The 24,135-nt window shown below is 40.6% G+C and overlaps 1 protein-coding gene across 2 annotated transcripts in view; it reads left to right on the forward strand.

The window, feature by feature from the left end:
• Window positions 1-13,235, forward strand: part of LOC100648997 — a 57,937-nt gene extending 44,702 nt beyond the window's left edge. For both annotated transcript variants that reach the window (XM_012315456.3, XM_012315457.3), the window contains 4 exons: window positions 6,054-6,478; window positions 7,097-7,282; window positions 8,075-8,421; window positions 8,886-13,235. In XM_012315456.3, coding sequence (XP_012170846.2) covers window positions 6,054-6,478; window positions 7,097-7,282; window positions 8,075-8,421; window positions 8,886-8,937 — 1,010 coding nt within the window. In that variant the 3' untranslated portion in view covers window positions 8,938-13,235. The remainder of the gene's footprint in view (window positions 1-6,053; window positions 6,479-7,096; window positions 7,283-8,074; window positions 8,422-8,885) is intronic.
• Window positions 13,236-24,135: the final 10,900 nt, after the last annotated feature.

Below are 24,135 nucleotides of genomic sequence, written 5' to 3' on the forward strand. Positions count from 1 at the left end.
ACGTGTGCCATCTTTATCGCAGAAATAAAAGGAAGCCCTGCGTCTCACCGTCTCTCATCGACGGTGCAACGATGATGAGGCAAAAAGGCTATAAGCTCGAGCACTATCGATTACGTTCGACGCCTGATGACGCAAGGACTTGATTATTTTTATGGCATGATGCGTTTCTTGATAATCTCGTCTCGACCTGTTTTCCTTCGACCTGGATTTCGACATTTTCGACCATGCTTCGACACGTTTCGATCGTTTACCTTTTGTTGCGTTATCTTTCTCTCTCGCTTTCTCTTGATTTACACGGCTACACATATACATAGGTACCTTGACTCTTTTAAACGCGATACTACAATTTTTGTATCACTTCTGTTTCGCCATTCCTATCCCATCATATTTCATTTATGAGCATTATATCGCAACAGTACGAATCGTCGTTTAAAATATGCAATTAGCGCTAAACGCAATCTCAACGTTAATTAATTGCATCAAAGTAAAAATAACAACGAAGCACCGCTGGTTGTTGTTTCGTCGCAGCACAAAGGGGAGAATTTAGCAACTGCATTTAAGAATTAAGTAGAGCAAGAAATATTAATTTCTAAAGCTCACGATGAAATGTAACAATGCGTACCTTCGCGTCCAGGAATTGCCACATTACATTCCTGTTTACGAGGAAATTCGCGTCTGCGTGTATCGTGCATTTTAAAATTAAAACGCAAACGAAAAATGGGTGGAAATTATCGTGGAATTATATCGTTTCCTTCGTAAAATTGCCTGTGTCGTTGTTAGAAGTAATATGAAAATCGAAATGTGCAAATGTTAATGAGTAACATGCTAATTAAAACGAACGCGTATCGAGTTCCCTTTGCTCTACTAATTTAATTGATCGCGTCTCTTTGTAAGTGTTTGTAAGCAATTACTTACATCCATGGAACATTTGACGAAGATATCGTCGGACGAAGCCGTGATGGGTACTCGATAATCGATTTCGCGTAAGACGAGCTCTTGCAGTTTAAGGGCAAGTTTAATTATTGGAGAATTCGAATGCGCTGTACGCGAAGCTAATCCAACTATTGCGAAATAATATCAACAACGATTGCTACAACGCGGAAAGATAAAGATTAGGAACTGTGAACATTTTTTGAAATATTACTCGACTTCCTTTTTAGTAAGATGACTGTTCAAACGTAGCGATTCCTAAGCGAAGATTCATATTTTTAAAACTTATACCCGAAGAGATTTCGTCTGCAATTTATTTCTCACTCTGTCTCAACTTCTCTGATTTAATCGTGCCGCGAACGAGCTTCTTTTGAAAGGGTTGATTCGCATTTCCAAAACAACGGTATAGCAACAGCGTGCCGCACGCGTCTCTGTTTACACGCACACTACTTGTTAAGCGTTCGCGTAATCGTGAACTGAATCGAGATCGAACGGTAGACGAAATTAAAATAAGACAGAATCGGTGCGTCGCCCACGAGTGCAACGTCCTACAAAAATAGTTGCTTGCGTCATCGTATCCCCGACGTGGCGAACGTTCGAATAGATTATATCTTCTATCGTACTACGTATCGCTAACAACTTTCATTTTCGTATTAACCGAGTCACGTGCACTTCCCTCTTGCCCCGTCGCACGAACATCGAGCGACGTAAACCTCGGAAAACATTGACATTGTATCTTTACGAAAAAGAGCATCGTACAGTGGATACAAGCGCTCTACTTCTTCAAAATTCCGAGCTTTACGAAACAATTTGATTCTTGCATGGTAAACTTATCAAGAAAAAGACGAAACTTTGCCTTTAGAACGTAAACATTTGATACCATTAAACATTTTACGTCTCGCGAATTAATTTTTATTTCGTCCCCTCAAGCAGAATATCTCGTATGGCTGCCTTCGATATTTGTAAGTGAATATATATCGTTTCACGTAGAAATGAAAGAAATTTCTGTTGATTTAAATAGACATCTCCTACGTTCGGTACCATTTATCCATTTCGTATCTCTGAATGGAACGCTTCGCAAACTGAATTCTACCACGACTCTTTACGATGCTATGGCGTTCATGCGACTATTCGAACGAGGCATATTAAGCGTGTGTTTCCCGATATTTATAAGCGAATATCGTTTCATACGAAAGGAAAAGAAACGGAATTTTCTTTCAGAAATATAATATAAAAGAGTTTCAGTTACGTATTTTTAACTTCGCTTCGTGTTACATCATTTCTTGTTTTACAATTTTTAGATATAACTTTGCAAATATTAATACCGAGAAAAAAAGTGCAAAACAAATACCGAACTAAAAATGCATTTATTTATGTAGCTACGACGACGTAGACCGTCCCGCTTTCATTTTATTTTTACCCAGTATTCCTTTCTATTTATGCGCCTGCTTTGGGACGCGCATAGTACTCTCCTCACTCTCTCTCTCTCTCTCTCTTCAAATCTGCAAGATAAACGTCGCGAGTTACGGAAATTTTTTATCTATGAGAACGAAAACGATTGAAACGTTTTCGATTCTATGCTCACTCGTTGCTTTTTCACAAAAGTATCCGTCGTGCTTTTGTTAGGAAAATTTGTTCAATATTCACCGCGCGCGTTCCTTTGCAAGAATACAAATCGTATAAAATATACTATTATAATTAATGTTAATGCGAAAAATATCGTTGTGCTACTCGGAGATCATTTATACAGAAAGCGAATCAGAATTTCTCGCAGATATAGGGAAAATGTATTGATGCGCGTTCACAGAACGGTCACGTCAACATGTAAATTTACGAACAAATGGAATCGTGTACGCGTATAAATTCGAATTTCACATCACTTTTTCGCAGGAAATTGGAAACAATTAATTGGACAGCGAGACCGACATTAATTTAATACGGCTAATTAGCAATTTCAAATATACCGATGAGATTTCTCAATTATATGAAATGCCTAGAAATGAGCCGCAGGATCGGTCGAAATGGAAGGGCGATTGAATAAACGCATATTCCAACGCAAACGATAACCTAAATAGATATAAGATCCTGAAATATTTTCTTGGATAAATAATCGCGAAATGCAAATAATAAATGAGCATGGATATTTCGAGACTCCTGTTCGTTAGAACCATAAATTCAATTTTAAGAGAGGAATAACATATAATCGTTGAATATTTTCATGAAATATATAATTAACAAGGATGCTTTCAAATCTTAAAAATACAATATTTATGTTCCATCAATTTTATAATTAAAGAAACGTTATTTCAGCTCTGGATATACGCGTTATCAATGTATTTATAACGAAAAAGCTCTAGTTTGCGAAATAACCAATTGGTGAAGTAGCTATAAATAGAAATATATCTTTTCCGCTATCCGCACTAAAAATTAATATTATCTTATTCCAAACTCTTATTCCAAACTTTAAAGAATCGACCAACATCAGAATCAGCCGTGTATAATTATCAAAGAATTCTTGGATACTTAATGAAGCTGCAGTGCTAGCAGAAAATTAAAGTTCTTTTTCAAAAAGCACGATTCATATTCACAATCTTGCTAAAATTATCTCTCTCTCTCTCTCTCTCTCTTTCTCTCTTTTTTCAACCATCCGAATATAATTACTGTCTTACTCATAATTTAAAGATTAAAGGACCTGCAGAAAGACTTGCCGAGCTAAAAATAAGCAAATGTGCGGATACGTTTGCATCTTTAATGTACGTATAGTTAAAATTTTATTTGTACAGACATTTTACATTCACCTAATACAGCAAGTATCGTAAAGTAGAGTTCTCGGGTTTCCAGGGTTAATACGTATCGCACGATTCGAGATAATGTACGAAAGCTATCCCGTTTGATGAATACGTAACAGTACGGAATAGGAAACGATACTCGCACAGCTATGGAAACAAGGTTGAGGAATTGGAGCAACCCTTAATCCTCACTGAAATCTCCTCGTAGAAATTTCCACCGCGGGGGATGATTTATTGCGTGACTGCGCGTTCCCAAAGTATCCATGAAATTGTAGTTGAAAGTTCGAACGAAGTAAATCGTTGGTTATCTCGCGCGAAGCGTAATCGCAAATAAAAATATCCGTCTAAGAAAACATCGAGAACGAGGCAGTCAGAAGAGAAGCTTATCGACGATGACAATGCTCTTTCTTCCTACTGCTCGATTCCTGGTTTCTTCGTCACGTGCTTCCTAATTCACGACGATGTTTAAGAGGAACAAAAACGATTCTGTAATTCCTTTCAATGCGTTTACGATCATCGACGATCTTCCGGTTAATAAAAACTGCAAACTAGAAAAAACGGCGGAATTAGAAAGAGGAGTTTCCTCGTCTCCTGGATATTTATTATTGTTGCGAATTCTCGACTAAAGAGCAGCCGGTCAGGTCAAACCGATCGGTCGATATCGCGTATCTCGAATGAATTAACCCTCAAGGTGAAGGAGATTTAATAGCTCGAGTGTTAAAGTAACGCAGCACTGTATTTGCACTTGTATAAATATGAAATGCGATGTTATGAACACGGCGGTAGTAAGATCCTGTTGGCAAGTATTTCACCCGCACGGTACGATGTCCGTTGATGAACTATCCTCCTACGTTGCTGATTTTCCTTACTCGCCGTTGGGTTTCGTCTGTCCATCGTGCCATTCCGGCTGGTCCTTTCCCGGGGTTTTTTACCTGACCCCGGAGTCATTAGGTTTATAGCTTGGGCAGGGCATGTAATTCGGAGTTTCCTAAAGAAGGGAATGGACCTGTCCGTGCCATAAACGAACGGCCACTAAAAATTCCGAACAATCGTTATTTATTATAAAATAGCCTAATATTACCCAACTAAATATTACCTTCTCGTAACCCGAGTCGCAATAAATTCTACAGATTGCACGATTTATCATTAACAACGACGTTATATTTTCCGTTATTGCGAAAGACGAGAAGCTTCGTCATTTTGGCAGTAGTAACAACTTGCAGGATAATTTATTCGGAACCGTCTGTTGTACTCTCGGATTTCCGCCCATAATCGATCACGCGCAATCGATATTGCGTGCTACGATGCTTGATAAATAAGATGGATGATACCAAACTAGAAACGTATCGTGTATCGCGTGGTGCAAGTTCGTGATAAATACGGAACTAATCATTCCACCGAACCGTGTCGTCGATTTAAGCTAAAAATAAAATACTATGTAATCTATGCAGCCGGAATATGTAACGGCAATTTCTGTACAATTCTATGACTTTCTCTGTATTCGTACGTGCTGTTTGTTCACCGTTTCGAAGCGTAAAAGAGTAAACGGCAACTGAACTTCGAGTATCATTACTATTCGTCAGTTTTGCTGTTTGCTAAACCTGTTTACATAGGAAAACGGCAGTAGATTGATAGTATTCGAACCGATGATAGCTCCTTTCAACGGTATAATAACGTTAACGTCGATCAATGAGAAAAATATTTGCCTCCGAAACGCATTAATCACTTAAATTAATAGCCATGCAAGACTTATACCGGCTGCCGTTGAACTGACGGTAAAAGCCGAAAGGAGGTGAATCTGCGCGGAAAAATAGGTCGAAAACGTAGACCGACGTTTTTTTTCGCGCAGAGCTTCATTTTCCAGAGTTGTAAAGTTTCGAATCACATTTCCTTCGCAGCAGTGATTAACGTAAAATCTCCATAGGATTTATCAGCTCGCAATTTCTACCACGCATTCCTTTCAGTCATTCCCCTGACAGGATACAAACTATCCAAAAGCGTTCGAATCTGCTCAACGCCTCTATCGAATCCTTGCTCGCTAAAATAGATCTGAACCGACTATAATACCGGGAATTCTATCCTCCTAATACGGCCAATTCCGCTCCTACCGATATCCGCTATCCATCATCCGCAGGATCCATATCAATGCCTGCTCGTACTGCATTATCACGCGGCAAATCCGCTGTGATCACGGCTCCTGAAATCTCGGATTTCGAATCTTGGATCGTGGGATTTCGCGCGAACGAGTTCGCGTTTGCCGCTCGATGAGGCTCGAATAAGAAGAAAGACACTGCTAGAGACGCGAAATAACGAAGGTGGTGGTGATGGTTACAGAAAGCGACAAAAGGGTGGTGGTGAAGCGGGAAGCCGGAGGTGAGTTCGGTTTCCGTATTCACGGCTCGAAACCCGTGGTCGTCTCGGCAATCGAGCCCGACACGCCCGCCGAGAGCTCTGGTCTGGAAGTTGGCGACATTATAATGGCGGTGAACGGGAAGAACGTGATGGACGCGACGCATTCGGAAGTCGTGAGGCTCGCGCATTCTGGCACCGACGTCCTTGAACTCGAAGTGGCGAGAACGTGCAACGTACTGGCACCGCGGGTGGCCAGACCTGGTACCAAGGAAGGAAGCGACGAGGCGCCGCTCTGCACCGGATACCTATGGAGGAAATCCGCGACCTCGACCAACACGGACAAGTGGGTGCGAAGATGGTTCGCCCTGCGTCGCGACAACTGCCTCTATTATTACAAGACTGACGCGGTTAGTACGAATATCCCCTCTTCTCCTTCTCTTCTCGATGTCCATTCTTCGTAGAATAGAAAACTGTGTCGATTAGCGCGCGCAAATCTATAGGATGTAATTTTGAAAAAAAAAAAAAAATAAAATAAAATTATATTTTCAAATACTTAGACGCGATAAGATACGTAAAGATAAAATTAACATCAGCATATTCTACATTCTGAAATGCCGAAGCGTATTTTACAGCGTCGGTCCTACTCGCTTGGCGTACGTAATTAGTTCTACTCGCCTAGTACAACTTGTGTAATTTTACACAAAATATAGAGAATATCTAACGCGATCGGGTACTTTGTATTCGGAGAAAACTGGCAGAGCAAGTAACGCTGCTCTAAAATAAACAAAGTTAGAAAGTTCAGTCATCCAAACTATGCACAAAGGTTCCGAACTTTGCATGCTCGTCGTTAGTTTAAAGAGATGTCATCCAGCCACGCCTGGCGTCCCCTCGAAACCTATTTAACCGGCATTCCTTTCGGTTAATCGAGGCCATCGACGCGACGAGTGTTTTTTGGATCGTTTGGATTTTTTGGGATCGTTTTGTTGGAAAAATGGTTCACCAGTGGACCATTCCGTTTCCCGTAGGATTCACAGCCAGTGGGGGCGATGATGCTGATAAAGTACGACGTGGAGCAAACGCCCGAGCTGAGGTTACACAGCTTCGCGATCAAAAAACAGGGCGCACCGACGCTTCGGCTCGCGGCCGACACCGAGGAAGCTGCCGCTCGATGGACGACGGTCATCAAGGAAGCGATCGAAAGAAACGACCAGGTAAATGTTACGAGTCGCTTGCCAAGTTACTCTCGACGTCTATTTCCGGGTCATGCTCAAAGAGTAAACGAAGTTTACATTACGTACGAATACCTTTCGCGAACATCCGGATCTTCTTGATCAGAATGCGATTTAATGTTTAATTGGTGCGGTAACTGACACGCGTACGTAATGTATTTCCTTCTACGTGGTCTTTCACTTGCGATCGTATATTCGGAAATAAAAGAAAATTAAATTAAAAAGAAAATTTTCGTTACATTGGTCCAACAGTAAGAAAGATGAATGATGCAAGTTGAACAATTAACGGCGTATGCTGTATGTATGTATGTATCTTTGGAGATACTCTTGCATCGTTATCTAGATAAAAGAAGCTTCGAAAACTTTGCGAAACGATGAAAGTCCGTGTTCTTGTAAGTTTAAGAAAATGAGATTCCCTTTAAATTCTGCGAGTTTGGCTATCAGCCTGCTGGAGTTTCTTGAATAGTTGGATTAGACGCTGCGAGTGTCTGGCAGCGCTCTGAAGAATCGTACAGTTCTACTAATATGCCTTATTGTGCATCTACCTTAATAATCTTTGCGTTTGTACGAGATTTATTGTGAAAAGCCGAAGGTTCGAAGCAATTAGTTCAATTTGGAAAACGCGTCACAAAAGTAACTAAATTTTTTCGTAAGAAGTTACTCGAGGTGATAAAAGAGAAATGGAAGCTCTGAGAAGACAATAGAAAATCGCTAGAGAAGGAAATTCCTCGTTTTTCCTGTATATCCTATAGATTGCCGCTGACGTTTTTACAGGTTGACACCTGGCTGGAATCGTCGCTGAGAATGCGTGAAATAGCAGCATGCGCCATTCACAGACCAGATTGCTTCGGATACCTGAGCAAGCAGCAAGAACACGCCAGAAAAACGTCGTCACCAACCGGTTGGTCCAGGCGATATTGCGTACTAAAGGACGCTGCATTGTATTTCTACGACGACGCTAATGCGGAGAAGGCGTTCGGTGTCGCCTGCCTGCATGGGTTCAGGGTGCATAGCAGCGCGCCCACTTCCGGTGGCAGGAAACACGCGTTCGAGCTGCAACCACCGGACCCCACGCAGAGAAGTTACATCTTCGCCACCGAATCAGAAATGGACAAGAAACGGTAACCCGTTTAGTCTCCTTTATCGATTCTATTATATTCTTTTGAACGATTGTTTCGTTAAGTCGAAGAATTTGCTGTACGCAATTTATGCCGGCGATTATGAAAGTGGACTACATCGTATATTTTCGTTTCGAGATATCACTGGCGTTTGACGCACGAACTGAATTCTGTTTAACGCCGCAACAACCGACTCGATCCAATGGTTCAATTTCTATTACTTCGCAAACGTGGTTTTAGATTATTGTAACGCGAACAGGGGGTTGAAATTCTTTATAATCACCGGCAAGTTTGTGGTAATTATTTACAAGGAGACGTACCACATCGATGTCGATAGTCTCGAATTACGGTATCAATGTCGCGTATTTATTAAGATTTGAAAATAATTATCTCCTTCGTAATCAATGAGAATCGATTTGGAGTTAGAAGGAATTTTATGTCAAAGAGGCAACTACGTTTATTTGCAGGTGGCTCGCGGCGCTCGAATATTCGATCGATCGATGGATAAAGATTGGTTGACAAAGGCCGACCTACCGTACAAAGAAGCAAAGAAGTCGAAGCAGCGAAGATCCTCTGAGATGTCCTTCGCCTCTTCCTGTTTCCGGTTCCTAACGAACATTGTCGAAAATCACAAATTCATCTATCACCGTCGCCATTATCGTCTCGATTCTCGTTCGCAAATTCATCGCGTGGATCATGTCGCAAATACTCTTCAAATTCGCGATTCTTCAGAAATTTCATTAGCGTTATTTACTATCACTTAAAAGGCTTCATATCTGTCTCTTTCTCTCTCTCTCTCTCTCTCGTTCGCTACATTTTTCGAAATCATCGATGAAGATCCATCGATTTGTTTTCACTAGTTCAGTCGACTAATTAACTAGGATTAATGATAATATTCTTTGAAATCTGCCATATTTTTTGCTATTAGAGATATTACCGTCTAATTGCAAATTTTTTCAAACGTAAGCCAATGTCTAATTACCGTTTAATCGCTAACTGTCGAACAATACCAGATTACACAAAACTTTGTCAAGAATTCATTGTCAGGCGCCTCTTGACGATTTCAATTTTCTACAAACGTTCTGTAAGTTGTCCGTTATCTTATAAATTTCAGTGATACTACTCCGAGCTTTGCCACACTCTTCTAGCTGTTTGTGCAATTTCTGATTCTCACGAATTTCGTCGATCTCGTTGTTTCCAACTGATACCGATGCTCGATTCACTTCGCCAGTTTCTTAGTGTCATAAACACCATTTTGTAATAATTGCTGGTTGTCAGTGGCAGTGTATTTATCGAAAGTTAACATAGCGCAATCGATACTTGAAACACTATTTCTCAAGATGTTACATTTAAAATAGTTAATATTACGCTATTCGTTTTATTCGAGCTGTAAAGGATGTTTGCGTTACACGATCGTATACCGTCAGTTCAAATGAGTTTCATGAATTCAGTTACAAAAGAATCTCGATCGAATAGATTTTCTTCGTTCCTGAAGAAGAATCGTAAATTGTTAATTAGTGGAACAGTATATTTCTAGAGTCATGGTAAATGTATATGAGCACAAAGTTTCTCTTTAAGTATATAAACTATAAGATATAATTAGATTTCATTTCTTTAGACATTTATATTATATTTCTGATAGATGTTTATTTAAAGGAAAAAAAGAAGCAACAACTCACTTTCAATGTCATTAAGATAATTAAGATAATCTAGCGTAGTTCCTGCAACTAGTATCACGAACGATCATGAAACGAACAAAACAAACCAGTTTCGGAATCCCTTTCATTTTCCTACGATATACGACGCACAATTTTTACCGTTTGTATAATCGTTACTTTTTCAATAATAATTCACTAAGAATATATTAAAGACTTGAACAACATCGTAAGAGAGTTAGAGAACAGTAGCTTTTACAGTGCAAAATGGGAAATAGGGCTTGAGAAATACTGTTTCAAGTAAATAGTCCCAGTATCGAGCCAGACAAATTTTCACGCAGTGAAACTCCATTTATTCGAATCGCTAGTGGATATTCAAGTCGATTCGTTGAAATTGCTATTTGAACAAACTGCGGAAGCATAATATACGAATGAAAGGGAGCAAAAAATATTATATGAAATTTAGAGTAAACGCTTCGTTACACAGTTGTGAACAAATATTGAATGCAACATATAACAATGGATTTTGTAATACAAAATATGAAAGGTCGGTCGTATTTATTAAAAACGCTTAAAAGAATTAATTTTCCATTTCGGAATATGGTAGTGATACGGAATTTACTATCATCGATGTGTTCCGATAAATGGAGTTCTGCCCTAAGTACTCGTAATCTTCGTGATTCAGGACTCGTGCTCGTGATTTAGCAGATTTTTGTATTGTTAAAATCAGCTTTTGGATTCCGTTTTTATATATACAAACGTTGCATACTTTACCGATACACAGAGATTGAAATCACACACGATAAGCATGGAACACTCGCAGAAAAAAAAAGGACATGCGAAGGAACTAAAGAATCGTTTATTCACCGATTGTGTCTTGTATTAATTAGAACGATTCCAACCGATTTTTCTCTTACAGAATTAGAATTCGATTTTTAGCTTTTAAGAGGGTTTTAACTGTCGTCCGCGTTACACAGGAATTTCCATCGGGAACTGCTCACGAAAGCTCGAACAACATAGAATCGAAACATCCTCGCGAGAAAATATACTCAATGTTCAGCGTTGACCAGCAAACGCTTGAACGTTATTGTAACGTTTATTAAACGAAGAAACATACGCTACCACGACGAACGATAACAAAAGAAAGCTGGAAATATGTACAGAATCAGTTTGTTCTGTCGTTCGAGCCGTACTTGTTTTATAAATTTAAGTCAGCATATTTATGTCTACAGACTCGAGCGAAAAATATCGTTTAACGCGTAAGAATTGTGAGCTGTTAGCAGCATTCGCCGATCACAGTCAGATAAATAAGATGCAATTGAACGAATGACATTTTTATTCGCAATGGATAAAACCTTTGTTCGAGCGATAATCGTTTGCTCGCGTGACTGGTCGAAAACAGTCACTCGAATAATTATTGGCATTATAAAAATCATAAAGTTGCGAGAGTAATATCAAAGGCTTACTTATTCGACTGATCTTCAAACGTGCCAAGAGGCAAAAAAAAACAATGGCAAGGAATAAATCAAAAGTGTGCCGTCGCAAAAGTGTTTCATAAACGAGGAAAGCCTCTTGGCCGAGTGAATGCTTTCTTGCGCGTGCTTGTTGCGTGAGCATACGAACGATTCGACAGCTAAATCGCACACCCTCGTGCGTACATGGAATTACCACCATTGCATCGTTATTCTTACCGCTAATATTTTTATCGATATGGAGAAACCACGCGAATCGTGAACACAAACGGAGGAGCAAAGAATGATTTCTTTCGAAACAGCGAAGAGCGAAAAATAATTTCGAGCAGCGAGAACGAAGAGTATTTCGAACGAAGAACGATCGAGTTGATCGCGACAGAAATCGATAATAGTGGGCTCCGAGGGCTGGAGAACGGAAGAGGAACAAGGAGGAACGAAGGACAAGTCGAAGAGTCGGGATTCGTATATGGCGTCGAGAATAAGGCGAGGGAAGCCAGCAAAAATTGAAGGACAGACCGCTCAAAAAATGCACAGATAATAAAATAGGAGGTTTAATACAATTGTAGAATGAAGTGCGTCAATTATTTACCTGTCACCCTTCGAGCTGGTTTGAAGGACGTTGGTTTTATCGCTGTTTAGATGATGCAGTGTTTTTTTCATGGTAGGAGAATCCTCTTACCGCCGAGAAAGTCGGACAGCGGTCGCTTTGCTTGACCAATGGACAATCTTTCGTTGGTGTATGGCCAAATAATTTCCAGAAACGTTTGCTACCGTACCGCGTTTGTTGTTTCACTTTTGCATTCACGTTTCAATTACGTTCGTACTTGACAATGAGTTGATAAGTTATTCGTGTAGAATTTTTACGTTTTTTCTGGTCTACTGAAAGAATGCTTGACTTTAGGTATATTCTGTCGGTAGAGGTGTACTGATTGTGTTGTTAGTAGATGTATGTGTCTATAATTGATTGGAGTATGAATAAATACGAGGACAATTACGATGTCTTCATCGTCGACGAAGTAATTGTAGAGTATATTCCGTACGTGATTTGATTAAATGTTGAATGATATTAGAGAATGAGTCATGTAATTGGAACTGTTTGTGAAAGAAGAAAAAGAAGAAACAAAGCTTGGAAGTTTCGATTTATTAAATTGTTAATTTGTTACTTTGGCATATTCAAACAGAGAATAATTTTACAAAGTTACTCGATCCGTATAATACGAATATATCCAAATATATGATTCACTCTGTATACTAGAGAACTCTTTGCAAAGTAGAAAGAAAAAGCGCACAAATTCAAATTTGTCAATTTATCAAAGAAACATACGATATCGGTTAAGGTTTAGGAAATTCGCAAATACGCGAAGAAAATAAAGATATTAGCGATTACGTGATAATATATCTTGCGTAAAAGATAGCATTTCCTCGTTTCTATCAAAATCAAATCACAACATTTTTGATTCTAAGTTAACTGATTCGTTTGTTGATATTTTTTAAGCGTTAAGAATAAGAATTTTTATAAAGCGTGTGACGAAAGAAAAGATTGCGTAACATTATTGTAATAAAGTAGAATCAGTGTGATTGTAAAAGTACAAAGGGTCAAATGTAACCGTGTCCGTCTTTCTAGTGCCAAAACTAAAATTAATTAATTGAACCAACCGAGATTGTAATAAATGTCGTTGAGAGAAAATTATATATGCATTTCTTCATTACATTTATAATACAATACCGTTTAATAATAACGCCACGTTTCTATCTCTATATTTGTTAACAATTGCAATTAGAAATCTTTCAAAATTCTCATTATGAAGAAGATCAGGATCTAAAGGAATATTTTCAACATCTTTTTCGCATACTTTCTCTGATAAATTCAATTACTTTTATCCTTAAATAAAAATAAAGCAGTTTCCATTCAAGTGTCAATGATACTTCGGCATTAGGTTTTGAGATAAAATAAATATGTAAATACTCGGTAGAAATAAAATCAATCATACACATATTATCTGATAAATTGCTTTCAGACGCCATGTCGTGGCGAGATTCGAAAGCTGTAAGAACTTTCTACCTGGACGGTCGCTAAGATTGGTCAATTGATGTTACGAAAAAGCAAAGTAGATTTCCTTTAAGCAAAATGTTTAAAACATGCGCTTCTCTTCGTCGATAATGTTTCATCCATTGACTGTTCTGTCTTCGTGTATTTCAAAATAGCTTTATACAGACATATCGATATCTTTCTCTTTTACAATGTTATGTTTGATAAAGATGCTATATAAAAATAATAATCACGAGAGTGACAGCTATTTCTATAATTTTTACGAAGTCATTAACGAAGGGAAAATTAATCTTTGTTTAGATGGAAAAAGGTGCTCAGTAAGTGGCAAAGAAATTGTTCAAACAGTGAAATATTTAAAAACCGATAATCGACGGCGGAATTTTATTTAATACAAAGTAGTATAGGTAGTATCAACTTTATTTTCCTGTCCCCTTACCAACTATCTGTCGGTAGATATAAATCGCCTGTACAAATACCTTGATTATATCTTAATTGATTAACACAGTCTGGCTGGAATATTCACCCATTACGTGTTACATATTTTTCCTTTTAATTTAAACCACTTGTCCTATTTTCTATAAAATGCGTTTCTAAATGAACTACGTGTCATCGTATATTACACATACTATAAGACGCTATCGTTCACGTTCCTATCAATTTTATCGGTAGTACAAATGAAAGAACGATAGCTTAAATTGGAAACGGAACAAAAAGTATATTTTCCCTCGAATATAGAATATAATAAAAAGGCCTACCAGTAAAATAACAAATAAACGTTAAAGAGGTATAGGATAAATTTGATTCTAATTTAATGCGACGCTGCAATGTCGATGGTAGTTTTTGGCAGCTATGTTCCCGTGGTTTCGAATTGATAATAATTATCTAACCGCTATTTCCAAGTATTCGCGAAACTAACTCCCAATATCGAGAGGTATAATTTCGCAATAGAATTCGAAAGGCTTCAAAGATTATTAGTTGGTTTCCGAACTCCACGCGTAATCCCATACCGATACGTTACGCTATACCCATGATATTACCTATTAATTCCTATAAATGGCAATTATCGTTAAATTATCGACGTTCACGCCGTATAATTTACATTAATTTTAGATTTGAAACTTTCGCCGCGTTTATCGCTTTAGAACGAGGAAATGCCTAATAATGTCTATGCCACGACTATCAAAGGGTAATTGCAATGTGCCAGCCTTCTACACAGATAAGTAACCGCCGGAAAAGTCCTAAGGATACCGAAGCACTATACGCGCTATAATTTTTGTACAACTTTTCGAACGACCAGTGATACAAAGAGCATCGCCATAGAGAGAATAGAATGTTAATTTGATGCACGTACAATTGAAAACGAAGCATTCGAGTGGTTTGTCGATGATTTTGTACGCTGTTTGCATAATACGCTCTTTTTAGTAAATCATCGTTTGACCGTTAAGACTGCGTTGACTTTAGAACTTTACGTTGAAGAATTTACACATATTTCCGCGTCTCACACTTTCTATTCCTCGTTTTATTTCCTAAATCTTACGTTCTCTACCTCGTATCTAATACCTACAATTCAGTACTGATATCTCACATCCGATATTCCTTATCCCTTATCATTGCTCCATTCCTCGCAATCAGCACCCTTTATCCTGTGTCTCGCGTCTCGTCATTCACGTCCTCGTTCAATAATTCCACTCTCTAAACCAATGAATTAAAAGGTATCTGTATGACCCTATAGGATTAAAAGAATTTCTAAAAATTATTCACAATGTTTGCAACACGATGATTCAAATCAATACATAGGTCGTACAAGGATCGGTAGATAAGGTAAGTTTATAGGTAAGTTAAGGTAAGTTAAGAACAAGAACAAATAAAGTTCTCGGGTAAAATTTCAGGCTTCGGATTAAGAAAACATAATCGGCAAGTAGGTGGCGTAGGAAAATCCCGCGTGAAACAGTTCCCCTGTTACGACACATTCTCGAACAATTTTTAGCAAGAATTTCTCGGTAACCGGCGGCAATTTTTCGTTCAAAATCAGGGATTTGTATAGGGAGAATATAACGCGTAAGATGGTGGCATGCGAGATCCTTTGGTGAAACGGCTCTTCCGACACGACATTGTTTCGATAAATTTCTCGACTATATGACTCGATGTAAAACGAATTTGAGTTTGCCGAGGGCCCGGTACACGGTTTATCCGCGGTTGAACCGGTGGTATCCGTTTGATAGCAGATAGCAGGCCGAACGACGCTGGTATGTTCTCATTACGCGTCGTGTAGGTATGCGGCGACCAGTTCGTGTTCTCCATGCTTCGAGATCCGTGCGCGGTGCGAGACCACGTTTCCTCTCCTTCTGCTGACGCGGTCTTTCTTCATCGTCTCCTTCTTGCCCTCTTTATCCTTTTCTACGGTGCTCCTTGGATCAGGATTCAGGCTCCGTTCACACTGACCACGTGGTTGGTCGGGTATGAGTTACAGATTCGATCTTTCTGCGTTACATTTTCCCTATCCTTGATCCACGCTTTCGTTTTCCACGAAGCTCGAGATATTCCCAGTAGCTTATGCTCGTCGTGGAACCATTTTTCTGCCATTCGTTCGTACATTCATTTGTCCCCGACCAGTGTGAAAATCTCATTCGATTTCTTTCTTCTGTTCGTCCCTTCCCGCCCCTCCCTCCCCCTTTCTCTCGACGAGTTTGTTCCTTTTGCATAAGTTATTCGCCGGTTTTCTTCGTCTCATTTGAAGCTTCTTCGGAACGATAAAGAGAAGACGGGAGCGAAAAGCAACCGTGACGTCCGAATTTTTGGAAAGATGTGACTACAGAGTTCCTCGACCCTGGCATTTCTGCCGGCTTATTTTTAATTCGTTCCCGGTCGAGTTTGTCCTTTTGAGATTCCTTTAACAGCCACGTATTTATCTTAAAGTTTCGCGAGAAGTCTCTCGCTCCTCTTTTTAATCTGCCCGCTTCCTTTTAGTTTTGCGAGGCCATCCGTTTCTTCCTTCGGTTCCCGTGTCGCGTTCTTTTCTTTTCTTTCGGGTTCCATTGAGAGAAACTGCGGATCCGCAGAACGCTTATAGCGTCATTTTACCATTCTACGACCGCCCCAGAATTCTCCTCTTCCTCTTAGTTACGCCGTTTTATATCTCCTACTTTCCTTTACCTTGTTCGTTTCAGTGTTTTCTTCATTAATGTACGTTATAGTGCCATTTGCAATCTTTTCGTTCGGTGAATTATCGCTGTTACGTTATATCGTTCTTTCGAACTTTGCATCGTTAGGTACTTTCTTTGGAAGAACAATAATTATTATTACTACACTGTTTGCTTCCCATTTCATACATTGAATCTTAATTATCTTTATCCGTTGCCTTTTAGTATTTTTCTTCCTATTTTATAACCCGAAACGAACATACAGCCAGCAACACACGCCTTAATCATGGTCAAAGGAATATTAATTTCCACTCTGCTGGCTATACACTTCACCACGGTTTTTCGTTTCCCTCGAAGTTTATTTGGACTAAAATACAAGTACGTTCGCAAACCAATCATTACTATACCGCTTAAATTTTACGATATTACTTCCTTAATTACGTCGCCGTCATCTTTTTGTTCCCTACAGTGCGTCTTTAATCTTCATCTTGTTCCCCAATCTTCGTCATCTTCTTGAACGCTCGACGAATGGAAATACCAAGGCAAAAAGTATGCATATACTTTAGGGAGACTTCATTTGGCAGGGATGCGTTTTTATTCTTTGTACAGTTTCTTCCTGCTCCGTTTCTCTATCCTTCTTCTCTTGGCAATTCCTTCTTGCCTGTCGTGTTTTTCTATCATTTCTGCGCGATACGAGTAAAGCTTCGTTCATAATATATTTCTTGCAATATCGGATATCAATTCTGTCGACGAGAGAAGAAACACCAGCGACGCAAAACCATTTTCCATAATTTTTTTAATTAAACTCGCTGCTGTCCGATTATTCGCAAGAACATAATAAGCCCTTTATTCCGAAAACAACCGCGTACCATGGCACATCGATCACAGACACTGTAATTAAAGCTGTCTACGAGTAACATAACTCTATCTGATCGCGCATCAAAACTCCATACATTAACGATAACACGGTACCTGGAGTTTCATACATAATGACTCGCGATTATCGTTTCACGCTCGTATTTCCATTTATTCATTGAGCGGATGCAATTTCTACGCAACTGGGGCGGAAATAGGGGCAGTTACTCGACTAGAATCGATTCGCATCTGAAAATTTGCGAACAAGCACGCGTTACGCATGGGGCGCGTGCACATCGAGCGCGCTAGTCGCAAATGAAGCGGTACCGTAAGCAGACGCTCGCCGGCAACACACGCACCGCGTGCAATGTGAACGCCCTCGCCGGTAACCACCAACTTTTGTTCGCGTTCGATGCATCAAAATTCGACGCATCGTATTCCGTGTTTTAAGGTAGATCCACACGCGACATTGTTACCTTTCTCCAAATACGGTACCGTGCAAAAGTGTTTAAGGTTCGTTGCGATATCGGCACTGTACAGAATGCGACCGAACAACACGAACAAGTGGGTACAGGCTGATTCTTTATGGAAAAATAAGGAGAAGAATAATGTTCGTATAACGTTTGAAAATCTGTTTTCAAGCATACTCGAACGTGTATAATTCTGAACTCAACGGCAGCAAAAATAATCGGCAGAACGTTGTTTTACGTGCGAAGATAAGTCGGAGGCGTGGAATAAAATTTGTTCGGAGAACGCTTTGTCTCCGAGGAAAATAAACTTGGAAATTTGTCACACACTCGTACCAGACTGATCTTTGACTTTAATGGAAGAACTTTTCTCTCTAGCATCTTTTTCCGGTATTCGCCATTTACGAGGAAAACGCTGGCTACCAGAGATCACCGAACACCCTGTATACGTATTTCTTAACACCACTCGTTGAACAGAGATACAAAAGTTACATTTAGTTTTCAGATTGCCAACGTTTCTTAAGAGTACTATTTTGTTAATTATTTAGAGATGTAGCACTTTCTAACTTTTATCGACGCTATAAGACCTCCAAATTGAAATGAATCTTTTCTAGAGTTACTGAACGAGATCCATAGCAGGTAACCGGTTTAATAAACCGTGAACAAAGCAAATCCGTCCATAATTTCCATAAAAACCTTGACAAGAACGATTCGATGCAAATTTCCTCTCCATGTTTCCCTTAAATTCCTCAATTAGATCAAATTCGATGAAATCTTGGTCGAAAGTCAGCCAACAGAGTCGGGCTGCTCGTCGTTTCTCTTCCTCTTGGAAGCAAGGAGTCGCTCGCCCAGTCTTCTTCCAACTTCCAGCACGGTGGTGATCTTGATAACTTCCCGGCGTGGATGTGATGGTGGTGGTGGTGATGGTGGTGGTGGTGGTGGTGGTGAGATAGCGTCGGTGGTAGTGGCTGCATGTGGTCGGGGGCGGAAAGAGGAGAGGGAACTAGTTCAGTGAACAAAACGACGGGAGAGGCAGTTGCACGCTGTAGCAACGCCTCGCGTGCTGTCGCCTTGCCTAAAAGCTTGTACGGATCGAGTCCTCTGACCCCCCAAAACCTACCATTCGCGTTTTAATCGGTGCGTGGCTTTCTCGCACTCTCCGATGACTTACGATGTGCGAAGCGGAGCCAAAAATTCTTCTCGTACGATTTTAACGGGAATTTGGTGCAACCGCGTCTTGTCTTTTACACCGCGTTCTATGATTTTGCATGCGGTAATAGCAGATCGTTTTGTCCTTCGGGAAGAGAACATCGAGGTTCAGACTATCGGTTTAAAAATTATTATAAAACCCTTCCAACTGTTATACTTTGGTCTAGAATCGAGGATTCTTCGCATCGAGGGATTTAGCGTGTAAAGTACGAACGAATGTATCGGCACTGAAACCATCGAGCTGTTAAACGTTTAAATGCAAATCTAAATTCTAATACGAAACTGTTCTGTAACTTATCGTTAGCGTCCATCCTCGTTCGTGATGTGTTCTCACACGTGAGATCACGTACAACGTTGTATTTTGCATCTGAGTACCGCGAGCCACTCCGATATTTAAATGTAAAATACCTGTCGTCGGAGACCCATTTTTTTTCTCACGCAAAGGAACCGTGTTGACCTTCTCCCTAGCATCTGAGCCTTTTAGGGAAAAGGCTCGTCACCGCATACCGTTACCGTAGCCTCCTCCAGTAATTCTTCAATGTTTCGTCACAACGAACCCTTTAGCGTTTTGCATTTACAACTCATTACTCTTCGCGTGAATTGCTTAAATTTGTAATGAACGTAATAGCGACGATCTCCAACATATTTTTAGAAAAGAATCGGTATTTTCAAAAAGAATAAATGAATTTCATCGACTTAAATTATTCGAACGATTGTTTTAGTAAGAAACTGGTCTTAAAGATTACTGTAAAAAAATCAGAGACAATTTACGGCGTTAATTACCATATATCCTGCCATGTTTGCTTAATCAGGTTTTAATTCGATCTCGGGCTACCTCGCGAGTACAAAAGCAATGGAATATGCGAAGAAAAAACTTGTCAAAAGCGTCCATGGAGGTTCTTTGTCGGTACATCGAGCAATGTAGCAGGCCAGTAAAAAGATCGACTACATTATCTCTTCGAGATGCTGCATAAAAACGTTCCTCCGCAGCTGATTCGTCCACATTGGCAGGTACCTGCAGCGTTTACACGACGCTACACCCGACAGCGTGTCGCCGGCTCGTGAATACAAATGCACCTGCAGGTAGACGTTGACCTACGCACAATAGCGCGCGAAAGACGGAAAAGTTGATAGCCGCTTACAGTGAAAAGTAGCTACGATCGATGATCGATAACAGCTTCTGCCTCGATCGTCTTTTTCAACCAGCTTGGGTCCGATGCTCGATGCTTATTTGTTACGCGAAAGGTTAAGCTCCGAAGCGTCGAGTTTCATTCTTCCGAACTACCGCATCAACGATTTCTTGTTACTTAGGAGCTTTATCTTTGTCTAAAGAAATATAAGCAAATTTTTTCTGCATTTATTTTTATCATTGCAAATTCTTTCGCATTTAATAAAAAGCGAATTCGAACAAGTCGTACTTCTATTCCGACCGGGAAGAATATCGATCGAGCGATAACAGTGAGGATGAGAGATCGATTTTTATGGACAGCGGTACGTTTTCTCGCGGCGCGGAACAGAAATTCACGGGACATTAAAATAGTCGAGGAACATCGATGGGTCATCAATGGGAGGTTTGTTCCGGCGTTGCTGCGGAGAAAACGATCTGATCGCGCTGCGGGCTGATGGATGCTCGGCGAGAAGGCCGATATTCGAGAAATTTGTCTTGATATTCATGCCAGGAGGTCGTCTCGATCGCCGATCTATCGAACCTCGTCTATCAGCCACCGGCGAATGCTCGCGTTCGCCAGCCGATTTCGTGACCGATTTTTGCCAAAGAGTAGAAAGCAAGGTGAATAGGGAAACCCAATAATAGCCAGAATACGAACCGTATCGAGTTAACCGCTGCATAAATAACGCTGGAACCGTGTCCGATTGGAAATTCTCCTTGCGTAACGAGTAAAATGAATATTTTAACCGGATAATCTTGGACATTACGAATATTTAGCGAGATCGCAGCAGCTGTCTTGTTATTCGACGAATATACCGACCAGTACCTCTGCTTTTTCGCTAGAAACGTCTTATTTTAAGCAATAGTCGTTCCGATATACCGTTTCGTTTCTCTTTCCAGATTATTTCGTCGGAACGTACAGAAAGTAAAACGTAGCAGCTACGTAAGCAATGGAATAGACGCGACACGTGCATCGGTAGCAACGAACGCGTAAACTATATTCCACCTCCTATCGGCGTAAAAATCGTCTCTCGCGGAAGGACACAGCCAGGAAGCGTTCGGTCGCAAAGCGACTGGACTCGGAAGGAATCCGGAGCAGTTGCTCGTGGCCACCGCGAGGAGACGAAGGTAAGCCAAACCGAAACGGAGAAACGGGTCTCGGTTCGGCCCGACGAACGCGCGAATCTCCGTAGTTTTTCGTAATTCCAATAGCCGGATTCCTTCGAGTTCGATGTTGCTCCGCGAGGAAGCGTGGCGTGACGATCGTGGCGCGAGCAAATCCCTCTAGATCGCACGGACGAACAATTACGCCGGTTGTTCTAGGCAAGTGGAGCGAAATCCACGATCCATGAACTAGAACCAGCCTCGTTCTTCCGAGACACTCGATTGGATCGGTTCGCCGGTGTAAAACCGGCTGGGCGTCGGCGGCGGCGGCTGCTGCCAGCAGAAAAGAGACGGAAAGAAAGAAAAAGAACCGCGTGCTCTGCCCACGAGGGAGAGGGATGGACTGGATGTCGACTGGCCCGGGAAGAAGAAGCAAGAGAAGAGAAGAAGTAAGGAGAAAGATCGAGGCTCGATCTCTCTGAGTGCCTCTGGCCGCTGGTCTCTCCCCTTCCCGCCCACCATCGACCGATCTCCTTCTTCAGTGCCGGCGCCGTACGAGTTTCCTACAGGTGGACTTACAACCTGCCCCACGATTTTTTACCTTCCGTTACCCGTTCGCCCGAACTTCGCGTTTCGAACGTGACGCGATCTACCTTCATCTTTGTTTCTAGTAAATAATGCTTCGAGCGGCTGTTACCTCCTCCTGGAATTCGACTTTCCTCTTATGTACAGGTGCTTGAGATCTAAGACGAATAAGGAGTCTTCGAGTTGCTGCACGGTCCATTGACTTTCGGAAGGATCGATCAGGTATGTAAATGCACGTAAACGAACGGGTTCCTTTGGCAAATTGGTAATAGTCCGGTGGCGAAGATGCAGCGTGTTTGCGCGCTGCATTTCGAAGGAGGATTCGAGATGGATGTTTATACCGGCTCTGTAGATAGAGAATATAGGATTCGAAGGAGATGGATATGTTTATCGATCAGGGGGGCACCGAACCTTGGTATTACGCACCTGTTCCTCATACCATGTCTCTACCTAAACCTCCTGCGTTCAACCTGCGCGGCACCGCGTCGTAGGCACTGGTAGATAGGATACCCGTGGATCTCCCTCCCTCGTTCCTGGTCCCCTTTGCTCTGCGTCTCTGTTAGCGATGGGTTTGACGCGGAATGGAGTTTTCAAGTTGGAACAAACGTTGCTGGAACGTTGATCGTACCCATACGGGGTAGAAAATAAGGGTAGATCTAAGGCTTGATCTTGCAACGACCGGAGAAATGTTTGCGTCGAGGTCGAGGTTGACTGATCGAAGAACGAGTGAATGAATTTGCAATAGAAAAGCACATTGAAATAATTAAAGGTATAAGTGTAAATATAATGTATAAGTTTACGCTGATGCAGATCCTTACTCTCTTAGTGTTGCTAGACAATGGAACGATAGGGAGCACGTTTATATATTTATAGCAAAAGGACATTACCAAAATAAGTCAAGCTTACAGCTAGAGGCTACAGGGAACATAAGTAGAAATCTGTTTATTAGTTCTTTCGTTCCAAGACCTTGCAACCCAAAACATAATGTAGTAATAGTAAGTAAATGCAGTAGTAGTAATAGTAGTCTCCAGGTCACGGATACACATAAATAAAGCTGTAGAGTTTTTCTTGAAGTAGTTCGATAGTTTGGAACATCGTATCGATACGTATAGCTAGGTATGAACGATCGTTCGTGGGATTTCCAACGCTGCAAGAAGAATTATTTCATAGGGTGTCCTCGGACGATCAATAATATCGTCGATGTTTCGAGGGTCTCGACGGAGGTGCAGCTTATCCATAAATATTCGCAATATCGTATCGACGATATATACCGGCCCTTCTAGTCGAGAATCTTGAAATACTGACGGTATATATCAGTATAGTTTAAGGGAAGCCTCGAATCGTTTATCAAACGGAGACGTGCCTTCTCAATCCGTCGAATGTCTATGGAGGAATCGAACGAGTAACACGGAAGAACGTTCGCATGAAAAATTACGTTTAAATATGTCTCTTCTATCGTTGGATAGCCAGCAATCCGATCTAAAGTCGTTTCATGAATTTTGCATGGCGCTTCAAATAGAATTATCTCGCATTATAGTTTCGAAATAGCGCAAATCTAACGGACGGTCACGTATTCGACAATTTAGTCAATCGTTATCTTCGATGTTCCGTTTGGTTATCCGATTTTATCGTAACGAATTAACGATGTCTCGTTTCTTCGATCTCCTGTTAAACTTCTGCGTCTCTCTGACTCTTATTTGCATGTATAATTTAAATTTTCATGCAAATTAAATTCGATCCGTACATAGACTATGCAAATACATTCTCGCGTGTCCATGCATGTTGGAGTAAAATTACTCCCGTATTACTGCTGCCGCGCTTCCTTCTCGTTTGAATTAATTCGAACGTTAACGTCGCCCCGAACACGCTGCGATCGCCGAAACTTTCGGATTTCCATATCAGATTAAAATTACGCTAAATCCTACGATACTATTAACCTGTTTGGCCTATTATCGTGTACGTACAAGTGGGGAAAAATTTTCTTCGAATAAACAAAGTTGTCCGCGCTTGTT

The sequence above is a fragment of the Bombus terrestris genome, chromosome 13, assembly GCF_910591885.1.
Source record: "Bombus terrestris chromosome 13, iyBomTerr1.2, whole genome shotgun sequence".
Classification (NCBI taxonomy): Eukaryota; Metazoa; Arthropoda; class Insecta; order Hymenoptera; family Apidae; genus Bombus; species Bombus terrestris.